Raw genomic sequence first — 20,854 nt, 5'->3', positions numbered from 1 at the left:
AAGGAATTAAGGAAGGAAGGAAGAAAGAAAGGGCTTTGGGCCTTTGACTCGTCAAAAAAGGGAACAATCGAAAAACCTTGACCCCCTCCCCACTCACGCACTTGTACCAAAAAAAAAAAAAAAAAAAAAATGCTCCGCAGTCCCTGCTACTGTATGACTTGAATAAACCTCTGTAATTACCTGCACTGACCTGTGCTTCTGTCTATGGAATGTGTGTGTGTATGTTTGTGTGTTGTGTATGTAAATCTGCGTCGAAAATTCGACATAAAGTTACTTTTTGGAACATCAAACATTGAACGCAATTCATTCGAACTATCCTCATAATCAACTTGGCGCTACCAGCGCTCTAAAGGCCGAGTTCCTTCAATGCCGCTACCGCAGACTGGAAACCGGCATTGTAATCGCAGGCGACGCTGTTCTGTTTGTTGTCAGCTCGATTATCGGCGTAGTTGTCCAACTGATCCGGACCGCCGACGAGGGCGCCATACAGGGTCTGCGGGTTTGGACCATCGAAATAGTACTCATCCCAACCGCATGAAGCCGGGAGGTCCGGGCACGAACTGGTACGATCAATCATGGAGCGGGAATTAGAGACATATTAATTGGGTATTAACAGACTTTTGATTATTCATGCATGCGTTAATTATTGTCGTGGCTCTTGAGTGTCTTGGATGAGAATTGTGTGCTATTTGTATCAATGAAAAAAAAAAAAAATCTACTGGAACGATCTCCCCGCAGTACTTGCAGGTTGTTTTGGTATAAATTCTTTAAATGCAAATTAAGACGCTTTTTACTATTTAATTACTTCACGAAAGTTCATTAAAATTCTTTTCTGCCTTGCTCAGGAGTATCCCACTGTAAGTTGTTGCCATGCTAATCAAACTTTAGCCTAGAAGCTATTTGTGCTCTTCAATTCCGCCATACCAGCCGAGTGTAATTCTTCCCTCTCTAAAGACTTCGGGGCTCGGTAAAAGCTGGTATCCTTACGTTCACTTCACTGCAACTGGCTGTTTGACAATTCTTGAATTATTGGTGTATGCTTTCTCTTTCCAATATTTCCCCCGTCTCTTTTGAGGACACAATGTCTAAATTGTATAATTGTGCTATACTGTCAACAATGCAATGATTATAACAGTTTATCCGCTTGCAGCATATGGTTTATCCGATCTCAAAATCTGCAATTGAGAAGATTTCGCTACTTCGAGTATTTTGGACTTTCTTTCTATATTTTGGTCATTTTTGTTGTACCCGTGCCCCTCGTCTTAATCTTTACACTCGGTTTTCATACTGGGATCTACCGTTCAACATCTTTGCTTTATGCGTACGTAGGTTCCATCATTTATTTAGCATTTATTCCCATTTAGATCTTTCATAGACTGACCACTATGTTCGATGTTTGCAATATTCTATGTGGTTCCTACATAGCTGGATATCATGTATCATTTTATTTCAATGTCAGTATAACTATAAGTCAATACAGTCTTACACCTAAAGCCCTACCAGTATCAGGATTAGAACCATGGTAAGTAATCCTTGCCTTGAATCTGCGGGAGTACCCTGATACACTGAATCAAACATTAGACCCATATCGACAGACACTTTTTTTTATTTTTAAAGGATTTATTGAATCAATCGCCATTTACACGTCACCTCTATCTCTATATAACAGTATATCACGAATGCTGCCAAATCAGTAGGCAGTGTGGTTGATTCGGACCTGCCTAAATCTCCCTGGAGGGTTTCTCCCCCTCTCCCCCCTCCCCCCCCCCCCCCCGTCTTCACCTTCCTTTACTCTTCTTTTTTTCTTTTGTGATCGTTTACCTTTTTCGGGTATGTCTATGTGTGTGGAACTTCGTTTATTATGTGTGCATTTATTTATGCGCAGTAGGCAATATTAAAGCTGTATGATTTTCCTTTTCTTTCAAGACCATTTTCTTTCATAGAGTGTTTCATAATATACCATGCTTTGAAGTAATCAACCTAGATATAACCTTGCTTTCAAGTGAAACTAGTTTTCAATATTCTTTTTAATAATTTTGCTAAATTTATCACGCTGTATTTCATATTTCTTGTTATATTCTTCCAATCAAAGTGGTATGATGTAGTCCCTTGTCGGTATGGTAAGCAGGTGCTACATTTTTTTTTAACATAGAATGAAATGCTGAATGTTAATATTGAACGAGAATGAAAGTACTCCAATGCTATTTACTACTGTATACTACGTCTTTTACCAGCATACGAAATACATGAAACATTAAGTAAACCTACAATATGCATGTATATAGGCCTACCTAATTTACCCATACAAATGAAGGATGTTACTTGAATAAACAGGTAGATAGAAGACTTTCACGTGAGAAAACATATTATATACAATGTTCTAATGATACAGAGATATTTCACAATTAGTCGTGGATACATGCATATTCATGAATGACGTTTACAATCTAAGACATAATGTGACTTTATACATTTACCTATGTATAGTACAATATCATAATTATTGTATTCCTATTTAATTCTCATAGCCATCATCTGTAAGTAGAAGTACTATTAAAATGCTATGATCAATATCTTAATATCACTACCATTACTGGAACAACATTTATACAACTTCTGCTTCTCATTTATCGCTATCAGTTACCTTGAACGGTGATTCGGTTGAGTTGGTGGGTTGTTGCCGAATCCCACCACGAAGCTTCTTCCCCTAGAGCCGAGCATGTACTGGATCTGGTCGCGGGCGAAGTTGCAGTACTTGGCTTCAAAATTGTATTTGCAAGCCAGTCCAGCGAGGAATGCAGTGTTCGCTGAAGTCACAATTACATGAAAAAAACCCAAAAAACAATGTTGATTACGAGTGCGAGTATTGCTACTTCCAATAATAAATTTTATTACCATCATGATTATTGTCACTATTACTATTTTTATTACTATCAGTATTTTTAATGTTATCATTATTATCATTGTCATTTTTATAATTGTTATCATTATTATTATTATTATTATTATTATTATTATTATTATTATTATCATTATCATTATTATAGTTATTATCATTACACGATTACTGTTATAATCACCATCACCACATATAATGATTAATGGCGTGCAGGAGGACAAAGCGGTATGAGCAAAAAAAAAAAGAAATTCAGAAATAGAATGAGAATCAAGAATCAAAGAAAGAGGCGTTTCTGTGGACGCACCGGCGTATCGTAGCGATCCCCACTCAGAGCGCCAAACCAAACCCTTGGGTGTGTACGAGATTCCCCCACCCGGCAACCACTTGTCGAGGTAGGCCTTGATCGCCGATTTGTACGGCTCACCGGCGTTCACTTCACTTCTCATCTGGTACATTAGCATCTGACACGGCAAAGATGACGCACGCGTTTGAAACAAGCAGGAAAAGTACAAAGAAAAAGAAAAAAAAAGTCTTGAAATCCCCGAAGTATAGAGTACTCACGACTATTATGTGCTGATCAAGTCTCCGTGATGATAACCCAACTTTCGTTATCAATGTAATGCAACTCTTCCCACAGAAGAGCACGGATATTCTTCCCATCTAAACAGGCAGTTGACACGAAGACTTTGCTAGCAAACATGTTGGCAGGTTTCCTAACGGTTGTTGAGTGTTTTCTTTCTAAAGAATTCGTACAAAACATTTCCATAATTAGTATTTCTTTCTAGCATTCAAATGTCGTAACATCATAAATTGCACAGTTCCCGTCTGAAAACATTGCGTTACCTTTACAAATCCATTTTCTTCTAACTGTTGGAGTGGGGTTTTTTTTTCTCCCTTTCTCTTCGGACTCGTGAAAAATCTAAATAGGGGGTCATAGGATATTTTGAAAGTCTTAGAAAAACTGATTAAAAAAAAGCAATGTCTTTTTTTAGCTCCTCATGAGATTTGAGATCCCACTTTGAACAAACACATGCACACGCACACTCACACACACACACACACACACATACTAAAGCCTCTCCATTTATTGTAATGACAGCTTCAGATTGGGGTTGAAATGAATACTTACCCGAAAGAGTAAAGGAGACCGGGGGGGGGGGGGGGGGGAGGTGCTATGAGCACTGAGCACTGTTCCCGATTTAGGAAAGGTTTTTCAAACGTAGGAAAAGCATGCGAAAAGCCCAGAAGAATGATCATGGAGTTCATAAACCTTGGCTCTTCGAAGTTATTTTCAGAGGAAGGGAACGAGCCTACGCCAAATAAATGAGATGGCCGCGGGATATTAAAGGGATGGTACAGTATTGGTGGAGATGAGAAGTGGGCTTGTAACTTTTTGCGAGATACCAAGAAAACACTTATGAAATAGTATAGAGCATACCATTTTAAGAGGAATTCAAAGTTTATTTGATGAAAATCGGGTTTGGAATGACGGAAACATCCAAAACAACGTAAAACAAAGCGATCGTAATAAAAGGCGAGTCCCACACTTCATTAGAATCGCTCTGTTTTGGATATCTCAGCCATTTCAAAACCAATTTTCATCAATAAACGTTGAATTCCTCATGGAATTACATGCTCTTTCATATTCCATAAGAGCTTTCTCATTATCTCACCAAAAAAGGTTAGAAATCTGAAATAGTTCTCAACCAAAACTATACGATGCCTAAAATGCAGTTTATACAGTCTAATATTCTGTGGTAATTTATACGTACTTCTACTCCGGCCTTCTTGTCATCCCAGGTGAATGCCCACGACAGGTATGAAGTCAGGTGTGTGTAGTAGAGATCCTCAGCCTGGTTGTAGTAGTTCTCTTCTCCGCTAGCGCGGTACAGCCAAGCAGCGGCGAAGGCAAGCTCATCACAGTAGCCCCAGGAGCTGAGTTGTGGGGTTCCATATAGGTATAATTTAAGGCGTTTGAGTAATGAACAAAAGAGGAAAATAGGTTGAGGAACTCGTCAGAGAACAGGTTTATGTAGTGAAATCTTCCCAAAAGCGGGCTCACTGGATGTTTCATGGACTGGTGGCTGAATGTTTGTTTGGTTATTTATTTGTTTTTCGTCTGTTTGTTTATGATAATGATAATGATGATGATGATGATAATGATGATAATAATAACAATAATAATAATTATAATAATAATAATAATGATAATAATAATAATAATAATAATAATAATAATAATAATAATAATAATAATAATGTCTTATTTACCCAGGGTAGCCTCTTTAGTATTGACTGCTCTACCAGAGGGCCCTGCTATTATTATGACCCTAGCATTGCCAGGTACCCAACTACACACCTGGGTCGAGAGGGACATAGTGGATAAAACATATTGTCCAAGGACGTAAGCATTGGGCGGGATTCGAACTCGGGTCCTCCGATCGGGAGTCGGGAGTCTTATCCACTATGCCACTACTCTCTAACAAAATCGAGTGAAAATGTTCACTCTTGAAGGAGTGAATAACAGAAAAGAGTGAATTTTGAGTGAAAATGTTCATTTTCTGCACTCATGTTGGAGTGACCTCAGGGATCACTCCAAAATCTTCAAGTGATCCCTGAGGTCATCTAAAATGAGTGATCACTCCGAAATCTTCAAGTGATCCCTGAGGTCACTCTAAAATGAGTGAAAATAAAAATGTTTACTCAAAATTCACTCCAATTTTATTCTAAATTCACTCTTTTCTGTTATTCACTCCTTCAAAAGTGAATATTTCACTCGATTTTTAGAGAGTATGATTGGGGGCCTAGGTGACTATGCCGTCCTTATGCGGTCCTTGTTTCCAATGGTGATAATATAGGCACTACCAGACACGACTACAACACGACGTTCAAGTCCTTTTCTAGAAATAGAAGAGGCTCAAAATTTCAATTATATTAACACATTTTATGGACACGTGATATAAAATATAGGAAGCTTAAATGAAAACTACGTTGTAGCTTCATTTTCACAGAAGGTGTTTTGTTCGAATATATTTCTTCATTTCAGATGATTCAATATTATGTGTATATCCAGCTAAACACGTTTTGCAGTCAGTCGGGCCTACAAAGAACACTGCGCCATATGTTCATGTTGAAAAAAAAAATGCAGTGTATAGCATGCGCAAGGGAAATCTAAAAGTATTGATCTTTTCGTTCTACACATTTTGAATGATTTTGGATGATAATGATAATAATAATAACAATAATAATAATAATAATAATAATAATAATAATAATAATAATAATAATAATACTAATACTAATACTAATAATAATAATAATAATAATAATGTCTTATTTACCCAGGGTAGCCTCTTTAGTATTGACTGCTCTACCAGAGGGCCCTGCTATTATTATGACCCTAGCATTGCCAGGTACCCAACTACACACCTGGGTCGAGAGGGACATAGTGGATAAAACATATTGTCCAAGGACGTAAGCATTGGGCGGGATTCGAACTCGGGTCCTCCGATCGGGAGTCGGGAGTCTTATCCACTATGCCACTACTCTCTAACAAAATCGAGTGAAAATGTTCACTCTTGAAGGAGTGAATAACAGAAAAGAGTGAATTTTGAGTGAAAATGTTCATTTTCTGCACTCATGTTGGAGTGACCTCAGGGATCACTCCAAAATCTTCAAGTGATCCCTGAGGTCATTCTAAAATGAGTGATCACTCCGAAATCTTCAAGTGATCCCTGAGGTCACTCTAAAATGAGTGAAAATAAAAATGTTTACTCAAAATTCACTCCAATTTTATTCTAAATTCACTCTTTTCTGTTATTCACTCCTTCAAAAGTGAATATTTCACTCGATTTTTAGAGAGTATGATTGGGGGCCTAGGTGACTATACCGTCCTTATGCGGTCCTTGTTTCCAATGGTGATAATAATATAGGCACTACCAGACACGACTACAACACGACGTTCAAGTCCTTTTCTAGAAATAGAAGAGGCTCAAAATTTCAATTATATTAACACATTTTATGGACACGTGATATAAAATATGGGAAGCTTAAATGAAAACTACGTTGTAGCTTCATTTTCACAGAAGGTGTTTTGTTCGAATATATTTCTTCATTTCAGATGATTCAATATTATGTGTATATCCAGCTAAACACGTTTTGCAGTCAGTCGGGCCTACAAAGAACACTGCGCCATATGTTCATGTTGAAAAAAAAAATGCAGTGTATAGCATGCAAGTCACATTTAATACATACAGTGGCAAGGGAAATCTAAAAGTATTGATCTTTTCGTTCTACACATTTTGAATACTACAATTGAAGCGAATTACTCACAGTAACATAAGAATGACATGTTAACCATAGTTTCCGTAAAACGTTAACCATACATTATATTGATAATAATATACCTGTAATAATCTGTTTGCCTTGAGATCGATTGGGAATAGATTCCTCTGTAGTTGTAAGCAAAGTTGTACAGTTCCTTTGCATGCCGCAACAGGGTATTGGAGTAGCTTAAATCTGAGAATAGTAATTGTGAATAAAACAAGTCGACAGTAATGATCTGGAATGAGATTGAAACCTGTTGAGTTAGGTAAGTTAAACTAAATGTGATGACTGCACACTTGTATGTCCTCTCTCGTATACTCATGTATCACAAATTACTAGTGCTCTTCAGACACACATTGCTGAAGCTGTTATTGCGTAGATGAAATATATATTTCGCGTAAAGGTATATTAAAGATTTTCTCACTCTTCTAGAGCGAGATATTATTCTTTAATCATAATGTCTTTGAGAAGAAAATATTTCTTACTAAAACCATTCAATACGTTTGCAAACAACGAAAAGATTACAGGGAAACAATATTGTGTTTATGATTTAAAAAGGCAACCTTACAATAACAATCTACAGATTAGCGACACAAATAACGCTGATTTATTAAGAAAAATATAAACAGTCGTGCAAAGGTGTGTAACATCGGCACCTGAAACAAACGTCCTCATAGTGGATATAACATTTTCTGTTGGTCGATATTTCAGCGCGTTTTTGTTGTTGCTTTTTTAAAAATCATTTTGCAGGTGATTTTCTTTCTCTCTCTCTCTCTCTCTCTCTCTTTGTATTCGTTGGATGAGATAAAGCTCTTATTTAACTGGAACAAGATTTCTGAGAGATAGAGCAAGAAAAGGTGTTTTTCAAAGGATAAATGGTAGCTTGTGAAATATCTAAAACAGAATAGAAATTAACAACTACACCAAGCGTGCGCCCACACACCGCTGTCTCTGAAGACAATCGATGCTGCCGCCAAAGAGGCCGCTGTTTCTCCGGCAAGGTCAGAGCCAGGGTTTGACTCCGTGATCTTCCACGCGGGTCTTGCAATGGTGAGTTCCTCGGGCCTACCCCATACCGAGTAGGCTGTGTGGCCATCTCCAACCTGCCCGTAGAACTCGTTGGTATTCACGTGGCATTTGATGAAATAGTCCGTGGCCCACTTGATACTGTCCAGCGCATTGTAGTACTCCCCGGCCTGTCTCTGTACGCCGTCTCAAAGTCAATGATGCCCCAGGCCAGTATCGTGACAGACGATGCCATGGGAAAGCCGAACTTGACAGTACTCCCATCTGTCATGGACATACATACATTCATACACCTACACATTGGCACATAGCCGTGTATATACAACTGTATATAGTAAGAAGGTTCTGACTGTAAACATAAATACTTGACTCGTTGATATAACTATGCATAAATACTATAATGCCCTACTTTGGCAAAAGGAAGCAAGTGACATTTCTATGAATATTGCCTTTTTTATTGATTTGCCATATTTGAGGCATGCTCTATTTAACTGAAAAATCCAAAAGTTACAATGTGGCCCATTTCTGAGATATTCCGGTGGCAAAAGGAAGCAAGTGCACAAAATTGCATGAAAAAAAAATGGCAAAAGGAAGCAAGTAACAACCTCATGATATGATTGTCACTTGCTTCCTTTTGTCATTTTTTATGTCTGCTACAAATCTACAATACTTTGGCACAAGGAAGCAAGTAGCATTCTCATGATATGATTGTCACTTGCTTCTTTTTGCCAGATTTTTCATGTTTGCTAAAAATCTGAAATACTTTGGCAAAAGGAAGCACGTCACAACCTCATGATATGATTGTCACTTGCTTCCTTTTGCCAAATTATTTATATTTGCACACAATCTAAAATACTTCGGCAAAAAGAAGCAAGTGACATCCTTATGATATGATTGTCACTTACTTCCTTTTGCCAATTTTGTTATGTTTGCTACAAAGCTATAATACTTTGGCAAAAGGAAGCAAGTAACATACTCATGATATGATTGTCACATGCTTCCTTTTGCCAAATTTTTCATGTTTGCTACAAATCTATAATACTTTGGCAAAAGAAAGGAAGTCACATAATAATGAGTTTCTATGGGAATATCAAAATTCTTCGAATTGTCATAAATGCATCACCATATGACTTGAACGAATACCGACATTATTTCTCATCACAAATTTACATGTTGAAAGGCCTACCCAAAAACATTTTAATTATTTTCTTTATTTGCAGCATTTGTACTTGATGTCACTTGCTTCCTGTTGTCAAAGTAGGGCAGTATAGTATAATTACTGTGATTGGTTTACAAACACATAACGCGTATGTAAGGTTTGATTAAGACAACAAATAAAACGACGGATATCCTGTCCAAATTATCACTTATTTTTCAATCTGACAGTCAGATTCGCTAAAGAAGAGGTTATATAGAGGAAAACGGAAATTACATAAAAATTCTAATTGAAGTTATATCAAAACACACTAAAGTCGAAGAGAATGGCAATGACAATGATATACAATTGAAATGAACAATATATTTAAACTGATATACGATTAATTTAAATCAAAACGAAATCATATGAGATCGATTTGAAATCGAAATGAAGCTGAGAAGGTTCGTACCGGTATACCAGCCTCCGACCAGATCCTCGCCGTCATTCCCCATGTCATCCAAAGCCGAATCGCCTCGATAGGGGATTCGGTTGTCATCGGGGAGTTTTCCTGATCGCCGGGCTTCATAGAATAGGATCGACTTATGCAAAACCTCGCTGTAGTTAAAGACTGTTATTTTGAAGTAAACATAAGAAATAAAGAGCAACTTCTAGCAAAAAGGAAAAAGCATACCTTTTTTTGACAATCAAAAAGGCATATACATAGGTACAGGCTTGAATTTAAAAAAAAAAGTTTATCAGTTTATATAACTATTCCTTTATAGATTATATAATATGTATAAAATTATATGCATTATGTATATATTATGTATATTATATGTATATAATACACAATCCACCATGATGATGTATAACAATAAGGCATGGCGTTGTTGTTGTTGTTATTTTAAAGATCGAAAGAAGAGAGAGAGAGAGAAATGGGGCCCCTATACAAACAATTTGCCCCAAAGGCATGGCGTACGTTTGGGAAAGGAACAATCTTTCGCACTACACATAATATAATGTATACGTTAACTGCTTGTTTAATTCAGGCCTGTACATGTTTACGTTTTATTTCGTTTTGTCTGATAGATTGATGTATAGTTATATTTTTAATAATCTAAATATACTTCTTTTCATCTTTATTTTGACATGCTTTTTCCCCAAAAACTTTGATCTTAAATTGATTTTAAAGGAGATCTCCATTTAAAGCCCAAAGATTTCACGTGATTTGTTCCTTTGAATCGAACATCTCGGCAAATATTATGAGTGGAATCTTACGGAATGAATGAATTATTAAAATAAAGCACTTGATCTTTAACTGGTCCAATAGGGGCCCTTAAGATTCAATGTGGATTGTCATGTTTTCGTTGATTTCTTTTTTCCTGCCACCAAATTTGTACAGTGTTTAAAATTTCAGTGGCCACCAGATATCAAAGTTAGCGTCGGGCCATAGACATATCGTAAAAAATAGGGGGCCTAAACATATGTTTTTCTATTCAATTCGAGTATCATATTACTTCTATCCAAACAACAAAAGGGTTAAAAAAATACAAAAACAACATTGTACAAAGCATGCACTACACAATTTTTTTTTATCAATTCCGTCATATCGTTTTATGAATTAGAAATACAAATTCAGTGGATAATAAAGTTTATTGTAACACACATGTATGTGCAATAATACTATAAAAGTAAAGTCACAAATCGCAATGCTCAATTTGTAAGGTTGAATGAAAACTATAAGTATAGTAAGACTATGGAAAAGAGTGGTCTGCTGAAGAGCAGGACGTATAAACAGCAAGCTTACATAATCTATTCACAGACTGGTATAATGAAGCTGTTAGATTTTATAATGCAGACAATAAGGGCATTGTGACTTGTAACTCGCGAACAGCAAAACGGCGAAGAAAATAAAAGGAAAAGACAGAATACAGAGGAGAGAGGATAGAAGAGTATGTTTTCGCGCTGCTCTGTTGTCAGGACACGTGAACAAAGAAAAGTTATTCAAATTCATGAAAATCTTCCGTGGAATTTTTTTTTTTTTCATTGCAACTGATTGACAAATTGCCATATATACGTCATAACCTCTAGTAGTCTCCTCATCCAGTGGTTCCAACATCAAAACTTTAAAAACTCATAGCTTTTGCATCGAAAAAAAAAAACACCAAAAGAAAAAACTTATTTCATAAGCAATTTAGTTTTAGAAACAAGTGTTTTCTTATTTTGTATTTAAATAGCGTAAAAATTTAGAAGATTCTTTTAGTCTTTCATTTAAAGGAAACCCAAACCCAAAGAGCAATCTGGATTGAGCACACTGAGTCAAAGTAGCACTATTAGAACATAACAGTGAAAAGTTTTAGGAAAATCGGACAATCGATGCAAAAGATATGAATTTTATGTGTTGGAACCGCTGGATGAGGAGACTACTAGAGTTATTGCGTCATGTGTGGACAACAATATAAAGAAAATATAAAGGGAATTCCACACACACACACACACACACAAAATCACCTTTCATGAAAATTTCACATTCCATCAACTTGATACTGGCATATGTTGAGGGTAGCAATTATTCCCCCTGCTTTCTGAAAGCGGTCAGTCAAGTGCTCTCTCATTATGCTAGAAAAAGTGAATTTTTGTAGAATTTTCTTTACACTTTCTTTATATTATTGTCCACACATACGTCATAACCTTAAGTAGTCTCTTCATCCAGTGGTTCCAACATCAAAAACTTTAAGAATTCATATCTTTTGCATCGATTGTCCAATTTTCCTCAAACTTTCACTGATGTGTACTACTAATGTTTCTGCTTTCACTCAATCCACATTGCTCTTTGGGTTTGGGTTTCCTTTAAGTTAATCTAAATTTTGGGTAACGTATAAACAAATGTAGTGTGGGTAGGTAAGATTCTATTAATGGTTAAAGGTGGAATTTTTCTGATCGTCTATTGGGATACTGATGTATACGTTGCTGTTTGGAAGGAATAAACTTGAAATAAAGGCACATGCTGTCAGTATACTCCATGACATGTGGGTGTTTTTTTTTTTATTCGAATTATTTAGAATATTGTTAATTTACAAATGTATGTTGTGTGTTGTGTATTTCCTTTTGCTTGATGGAAGTAAAGCATTACAGATTAAATTGAAAAATATTAAACATAAACTGGCCAAGCTGAAATGCGTGGAAAAGCGTATTATCAAAACGTCATTCGGTTGGAAAGTTTGAGTATAAGAATGTGTATGGGAACGGAAGTTTAACACTATTCTGAGCGTCTTCATTTGCAGACGAGTAGTTCATCCAGGAATGTCTATCATAGATATTGCCCAAGCTAGGATCTCATAATTTGAATACCGTAACGGTGATATTAAACTTGAGTATATCATTATTAATGCAAATGAAGAAAGACAGCATTAACCCTTATTCCGTGAAGCGGTTTCACAAACATTATTCATATGACATATCTACGAAAGCTTGTTATCAACACAAACATCCGAAAATTCAATAAAACTGAAAGTACTTTTAGGGGAGTAGTAGCCCTATTAGATGCGATGTTGCCCGAGAGAGCTATCAGAGAATTTGCTGAAAAAAAAAATCTGTTTAATAGCTAGGGACGATTAATTTGTCTGCGTAAACCCATTGTGTGATATTTTAATTCACCATTTACCATTCTTATCGTTTGTTCATTTTTCCATCTGAGAGATGGCTGGATAGTCCATATTCAGCTATGCAAAGCTGGTCTTCCATGAGGTCCAGTTGGATGTGAGGCGGGACCACTTCATCGGGTTAGACACCCTGCTGTTTGCGATACATGAATGAAGCAGGATTTTTTACGTGAATGAGTTGTGACTCTCTCATACACGGGACCTCCATTTTATGTCCTACCGGGGGGACAGAGTGTTTTACCTCTTAAGGGGACGGTATGATTACACACAACATTGCTCAGTCCAGACTCGGGTTCGAACCCGGGTCCTTAGGATTGTGAGGCAGACGCGCAACCGAGTGAGCCAACTCACCACCCTAAACGATATAATTGCAGCATGGGTCAGAGTGAAAATAAAAGATAGAGTCATCTACAAGTAAATGAGATGAGAGTGTGTCCGAGGATCTTTGAATATCGTTCATATTCATCGTGAATAACAATGGGGCGAGCGAGTTCCTTGTGGAAATGCCACATTCGATGTCAGTTGTTTTCATTTGGGAGTCAAAGCTATTCACAGTAAGTAATAAGTCCTTTTTTTCCACCTTTTTTTACGAAATGACTTTTCACGCTTTTCATGCTTACCGTTTTTGGCGAGAAGTATGTTGTGGTTAAGCCTTGTAAATACCTTGGAGAAGTCCAAAAACATGGCTCTTTATGTAAAAATGTATCGAGTGCGCGGTCACTTTCTCAACAATAGTAAGTATGACGTGAGTAGATGCTGTGATTTTCCCTAAATCAAAATTAAAAAAATAACATGTGGCTGCTATGGTAAAGAAAACCATCACTGTTGAAATACCAATGATTCTTTTTTAGAATTTATTATACTTGTATTAACATTATATCTTAAATCAAAGATGTGGGGATGTAATTTTGAGGATGTTAAGAGTTGAGATACCTTTGAAAAAAAAAAATTTCTTCTATGATTTTTAATCTATTTGATATATTTCGAATCTCTACTCACCTGTCTGGCAGTTCAACCCGTAATAACCAGATGAACAGAGGCAGGAGTACATGTTGACTGCGTCCTGACACGTTCCTCCGTTCTGACACGGATTGCTGTCACACTCATCGATATCTGTAAGGTAAAATGGAAAAGAAATAAAGAAAATTGACGTAAAAGTAGAATGAGAATGAGAAACACGAAAGTGAAAAGTTTGAAAGTTTCTTTAGATGACACTTGCCGTAACCGAATAGATAACTGATTCCACAATTTTTGTCGCATAACGGAGAAAGCACGATCCCCATCAATGTTTTATTCTAGGTATTTGGAATACAAGTGCATCTGATGATGAATGTAGACTTCGTGTCGCATTGTTCTGGTGAGACAGCATTGTACACGCCTTCAGAGTATTTTTTTTTTCGATTGATAAAAATGTGGATACAGTGCAGGCAGTGGTTTTGTTGTCCCTCCCTTTGTGTTCAAACTGTAACGTTAATCTGTATCAGTTCTTGTATGCCATCCAATGACAAACAGGACGAATGATATATAGGGAGAACCGGATAACGCCACCAATTTAGGGAGCAGATGTGGGTACAAATATGAGTGAGAGTATGAAGAATGGATTGATATTAACAAATTTGCATCCGTCAGGTTAAATTCCCAACCAGTCAAGGCCGGCCGCATTCTGGGAATCTAGAAGTGCAGAATAAAGACACGCTCCATTGGTTGACGACCACGAGGATCATCAGGCCGACACACGCCAGTGGTTGTCGTTGGTGTCTCCCGGAGACTGGAGCTATGACGAAAGTTATCTCTTCACCTTGTCTGAATCGCGTTGCCCGGGACAACGACAACTAAGAACCCTTGCACAGGTTAAAAAGACAGGACTTGCTCAAAAGTCAACCTGCTTTAAAAAAAAAAAAAAAAAAAAAAAAAAAAGGTTTTGTTGTAGCTGGCTGTGTATCCTTTATACACCCTTTTCGGTTCTTAGGATCAGAGATCCATGATTTATTCATGAGTTGTTGCGTTTTCTTAAGAGGTTGTCATTAATTGTTTAATAAAGTAAGAAATAAACAACATTATTTGTGAAAAGGAGAGTCTGGAAACAGTTGTAATAATGAAGTATTTACAATGTAGGTGTAATTTTAGACCCTCATTTAAGTTGGTCTAGTCACGTGGATCACATTGTTGAAAAAAAATGTCTGAAACATATGCATGTCTCCTTAAAATTAAGCCCTATGTTAATCAGAAAATATTAATTGATTTGTATTTTTCTTTAATTGTTCCTTACTTGGGTTACTGCTGTACGGTCTGGGGCAACAAGACTAAAATATGTACGCAAAGACTGCAGAGATGCCAGAATAAGTTTGCTCGGCTGGCCTTAAATGCCGATAAATTCTCCTTTTCTTCTCCCCTGTTGAAAACGCTTCGGTGGCAATCAGTCGAACAAAGACTAAAATATCAGCAATGCATAATGGTTTACAAGATTTTAAATTGCAGAGTGCAAGCTTATTCAAAACCACTCATCACCGTTAGACCAGTATACTACCATACCAGATACGCAGTCAACAGCCCCCTCTTTGAGCTTACACCACGGACAGAATATATGCGAACATCCTTTTCTTACCAGGGAAGTGCAATATTCAACACCTTACCAGTATTCTTACAAACTTGCCCCTCTTTTGAAAGATTTAGAAAATTATGCCCTTAGTTGAGTTAGAAGTTTTAAACAAATAATTATTATGATATAATGGTTATTTATTGATTGTTTTAACAATTTTTTTGAAAACTGTATTGGTTTTTTTTAATGATTTTTTCTTTTTGGTTTCACTAACCCCTTTTATGGTATTCTAAACTCAGTTTTTATTTTGGTGTGTCATTACAGTAATTTTTATCACACAGTTGTTTTTTCTTCAATAATACACTTTGTCTATGCCGAATTCATACATTTTATACATTTTATGTCAGTCTCCATGGTCTAGTATCTTTTTAAGCGTGTATTGTTTTGTGTATATGTGTTATACTTGTATGTGATTTCTTATGAAGTTTATTGTAATCCAGTGTTTTATTTATATGTACACACATATGCTCCCCTGGAAAGCAGTTGAGAAACTGAGGGGACTACCCTGTTTAAATATGACGGAATAAATGAATAAATAAATAAATAAATAGATAAATAAATAAATAAATATATTTTTTACTACAATCCGTGATCTGAGACGAACTGGTACTTTTCTCCTATTTTTCCTCTGAATTCGATATCTATATAATGATTGATTATTCCATTCACACATTGACTGCCCAGTTAATTCATTCTATCCATCTTTCATATGAATATTGAAAGGCGGTTGAACAAAAGTAGTTTTCTTAAATAATTTTCTTAACAGAGTGTAGTTTACATGCTATTTTACGAATCTTTACTCACCAGTCTGGCAGTTCGTCCCGTTATATCCGGGTGAACACAGACAATAGTACATGTTAACTTCATCCTGACACGTTCCTCCGTTCTGACATGGATCGCTGTCACACTCATTGGTATCTGTATAGTTATAGTAAAATGAAGTGAATTGAAATTAAATTTGAATAAGAATAAGAAACAAGATACAAATGAACCTGAAAGCAGACTGAACTCTGATAAGTGAACTTACTCCAAGAGGAGTGAATTTCAACGAATGATGAATTCCCTGTCAACCTGGATTTTCCCACCGACTGTCCGTTTGTCTGTCTGTCTCTCTCTCTTTCTCTCCATATATATATATATATATATATATATATATATATATATACATATTATATAAATATATTATATATTCTTATATGTATATATCTATATATTATACATACATAAGTATATATCATGCGAATTCATATACATTAAACATTATATGTGTATTGTACAAATGTATATATCCCACTGCTCCTAGTATGGGATTAAAAGAAGGTTCGAAGGTTACATTTTTTTTTCATAATGTTGTTAACAGACTGTATAGTTTCTTTATTACTTTTCGAATCTTGACTCACCTGTCTGGCAGTACGACCCGATATATCCAGGTGAACACAGGCACGAGTACATGTTGACTTCGTCCTGACACGTTCCTCCGTTCTGACATGGATCGCTATCACATTCATCGATATCTTTAAAAAGTACAAAGAAATAAGACAAATTTCAAATGAATTTGAAAGAATGGCGTGGATGTGAAAAGGAAATGATGTAGAAAAAAGAAGATACTGTAAACTTGTGGAAAATAATGTATATTGATATCTGTCGAACCTTCAAATTCGGACTTGAAAGCTGACCTTATATTTAATGTACACAGCTGAATTTTACAGACATCAGTATGGAGACATTACTTGTCTTTTTGTCTCCATGATATTTAACTTTGTCCTCCCCTTCTTTTCACCTTTCTATAGTTCATCTTCCAAATGTTTTAACTAATAATTCTCCATCTAAATATGATAGATCTTCTTAATATCCTCCCGTCTCCCTTAGTGACATACACGCTCTCTAAGTCACTTTCAGTCTCCCGTTTCCTCTTTCTTGAGTCTTCCATACTCCCGAACAACAGTCGTCTCAAGGACTTCATTCCCATGTTACCTCAAACCCCTCTACATTTAAATCACAATGCAAACTTCAAAAACATTACGAGTTATCTGTTTATACATCATATACGTTTATATGACGAGTTCCATTTTCATAAGATGCTACATCCATTTACATCGGATTTCCCTTTTTGACCGAAATGTATTCGTTTTAGTACTGCCACACAGCAAACTCAGTCTTCAAAGAAAAAGTGAAATTCTTGGGAGAAAAAGGAGAGATCAGGCAACGAACACTGAGCTTTGTTCCAAAATGTTGCTGCATCAATTTTGTTTTGTTCAAAAAGATGTTAAATCCAGCATGCTCATCCAATCTGAAGCCCATGCGTATTATGCTCGACCGCACTTTGACCCAAGATCGGAATCATTCATTCTTAGCCGTGTTCTATGTTCAGCCGTCATACCAGTGAGGTTAATATTTTGTGCCTTTTTAATTTCTTTCTCGTACTTATTGGATACCCTTGCTGAAAAGATCCGTCAAATGATAGGCAAAAATATATAAGGAAAGTGATGATAATGATATAATCAAATGACTCAAATTTATCTCACTTCATGCCCCGTAAACACTTTTCCCCTCCCCCCTTTTTTTTTCTAAATCAAGATGGTATCTGGCGAGTCTGAGCCTTTCATCCGTTCGGAACTGTCATTGCCGCATTCTGCGTGTTTATATGCTTTTAATACCAGAAAGCATGAACGGGACTGCTCGAAGAGGCTTCAGGACTCGAACTTTGCCAAGTATGATGGGGGTATATGATTCCAGGACAGAAGTGAAATTAAGGCAAACCTACCCATCTGACAGTTCGACCCGTTATAACCAGGGGAACACAGACAGGAATACATGTTGACTGCATCCTGGCACGTTCCCCCGTTCTGACACGGATTGCTGTCACACTCATCGATATCTGCACCATTACACAGTTAAAGAAAGAGAAGTAGTGAAAAAACAAGAACTAGGGAAATTTAGAAATAAAAAAAAAAACACTAGTGAAGAAAAAGAAAGTACACCTTTTTTGTTTTCTTTCAGATTGTTCACGTATACGTCAATACGAACCAAAAAAATTATATCAAATTAAAGGCAATCACGTTGCCTTCAGCTACAGGCCTACGCACACAAGTAAACACTGTTTCAATGTGGAAAAGAAAATATTGCACAATAATATTGCTCCCTGAAAAACAAAGTAATTGAAAGTCAGTCATATTGCACAAAAGAGTATACATCAAAGACTAGCAAATTTGCCTATTTCAGTGCATCTGAAGAGAATGCATCAAATACAGATTTTCGTATTCACTATCAGTATTACCTTTCGTTTCATTCTGTATTTATCGTAATTGTTAATAAGTGGAGTTGAGTGAATATCAGTAGGTATGTTTTTTTCCATGAAAGGTTTCTCTGTGGGAAACACGATGCAAGTTAGGGTGCAGTTTACACTGCATTTCATTGACAAGTGTTAACCCGTGGCGTCAAGATGAGGCTAGGGCAAGCAGTAACGTCCCCATAAGCCAGTTCATGCAGTTAGCTCATGGGCACATTGGTACAAATGACCTTTCTTTTTTCTTAATTGGTTAGGCACCTCACTCGTTTTCAAAGCAGCATGATGCATAAGCAAGCCCAAAATTTATGGAATTCACGTTCAAACAAAGGATAAACTTGCACAGAGCATGTGACAAGAATGGTCTGTCAATTGACACTTCGGTAGGCATTCATTTCATAGTTTCCTGTTGAATGCATAAACAAAGTCGTTCTACCAACATTGCTAAATACCAGGCTTGCTGTCAGGTGGATGTGCTAGTAAGCACCATTTACAAGGGTTACATGAATAATCATTACAATCCGCATCAGGGATGCTTATCTCAGCAAATTCAGAGACAAACACGCCTGATTGTACAAAATGAATGACTTTTTTTTCTGCTCATGCGCAAAGTGGAACTTTAAACTGGCTTATTCCACTGAGATTTTTTCTCATCGGTTACTCATCGGAAGCAAAAATTGTTGTTTCCGGCCACCAACCGAAGTGTACAGGATCGCAGTGTGATGAACCGATTTGTGTTGGTCGACTATCGAGTCAGTGTTTAATAGACAATAATGTCGCGTGTGGTTCTCATCGGACGATCTTGCCTCATCGGATCACGCCCTACCATGTCTGACACTGACGCGATAGTCAACCAACACAAGTCGGATTCATCAAACTGTGATCCGATACACTTCGGTGGGTAGCCAGAAGCAGCAAACCTTGCTTCCAACAAGTGACCAATGAGAAAAGTCTCTGTGGAATGGGGATATAAAGACGACTATTGATCTTCGGTTAAGATTGTCGGAGGATATTGTCATAGCCACCACTATGGTGTCATAAATAGTGCTTCGCATTTGGAGGGAGAGGAAGGCGCTCAGCACGAAAGGAGGCACTCATTCCTGGCTGACCCAATTTGAAGGGGAGCACCTTCCCCTAAAAACTCTAGTAGTAAGGGCCCGGGTAGAAAAAAATTTAGGAGTACCAGCCCGGGGCGGACGAACAGCTCTGGGGGCGCATTCCATTTCTACTTTCAATACCAACTTTTTCTCTGCATAAATTATATAGCACCAAAGAACATCGTACCTGTGCAATTTATCCCTTCTGTTCCATCAGGGCAGTGGCAGGTATAGTTGAAAATTATCTCTTCGCACCATCCGTTCTCACAAGGGTTTATGATGCAATCTTGAGAACAGAGAAAGAGGGAAAGAGAGGGAGGGAGAGATACGAAATCGACATCAGTGTAATATTCTAGAATGATTTTTTTTTCGGTATTTGACAGATAATTATCCTGATTCTGGCCTGATCCTGAAATGTATTCATAACTGGACCATACTTTATTGCAAGTTGAATTTTCAAAAAAAAAAGATAGAAACTGTGTAAAAGTTTCATCGCGAAATCGGCTTTACACGTTCTCATGTTTATGATTTCTGACGTTATACGGGTATAATGCGATGACACATAACATTTTATCACACAATGTGCTAAAATCATGGACACCAGGGCCGCGTTGCATAAAAGCTACGATCAAACGCAAGTCAAGAAGATCAAACCTAAGTCCCAAATGCTCCTTTCTGATCGGTTGAAAGTCAAGTTGCGTATGATTTTCTTGACTTGCGTTTAATCAAAACTTTTATGCAAAAGGACCCAGAGTTCGTAAGGAGGTGTTATATCTAAAGCAGGATGCCTTTGTTCCCGAGAAAGAGAATTAGTATTGTGA

General features: G+C 36.9%; 1 protein-coding gene across 1 annotated transcript; it reads right to left on the bottom strand.

The window, feature by feature from the left end:
* Nucleotides 1–346: 346 nt before the first annotated feature.
* LOC140236342 (endoglucanase 1-like) lies at nt 347–13,735 on the bottom strand. Its single transcript, XM_072316299.1, is given in 9 exon segments — nt 347–560; nt 2,645–2,807; nt 3,204–3,360; nt 4,672–4,834; nt 7,306–7,417; nt 8,169–8,421; nt 8,424–8,515; nt 9,859–10,017; nt 13,672–13,735. Coding segments are annotated over 9 exon segments (1,377 nt in total).
* Nucleotides 13,736–20,854: the final 7,119 nt, after the last annotated feature.

This window comes from Diadema setosum, chromosome 12, assembly GCF_964275005.1.
Source record: "Diadema setosum chromosome 12, eeDiaSeto1, whole genome shotgun sequence".
NCBI lineage: Eukaryota > Metazoa > Echinodermata > Echinoidea > Diadematoida > Diadematidae > Diadema > Diadema setosum.
The sequence above is the reverse complement of the archived record's forward strand: the minus strand, read 5'-3'. Positions and strand labels throughout refer to the sequence as shown.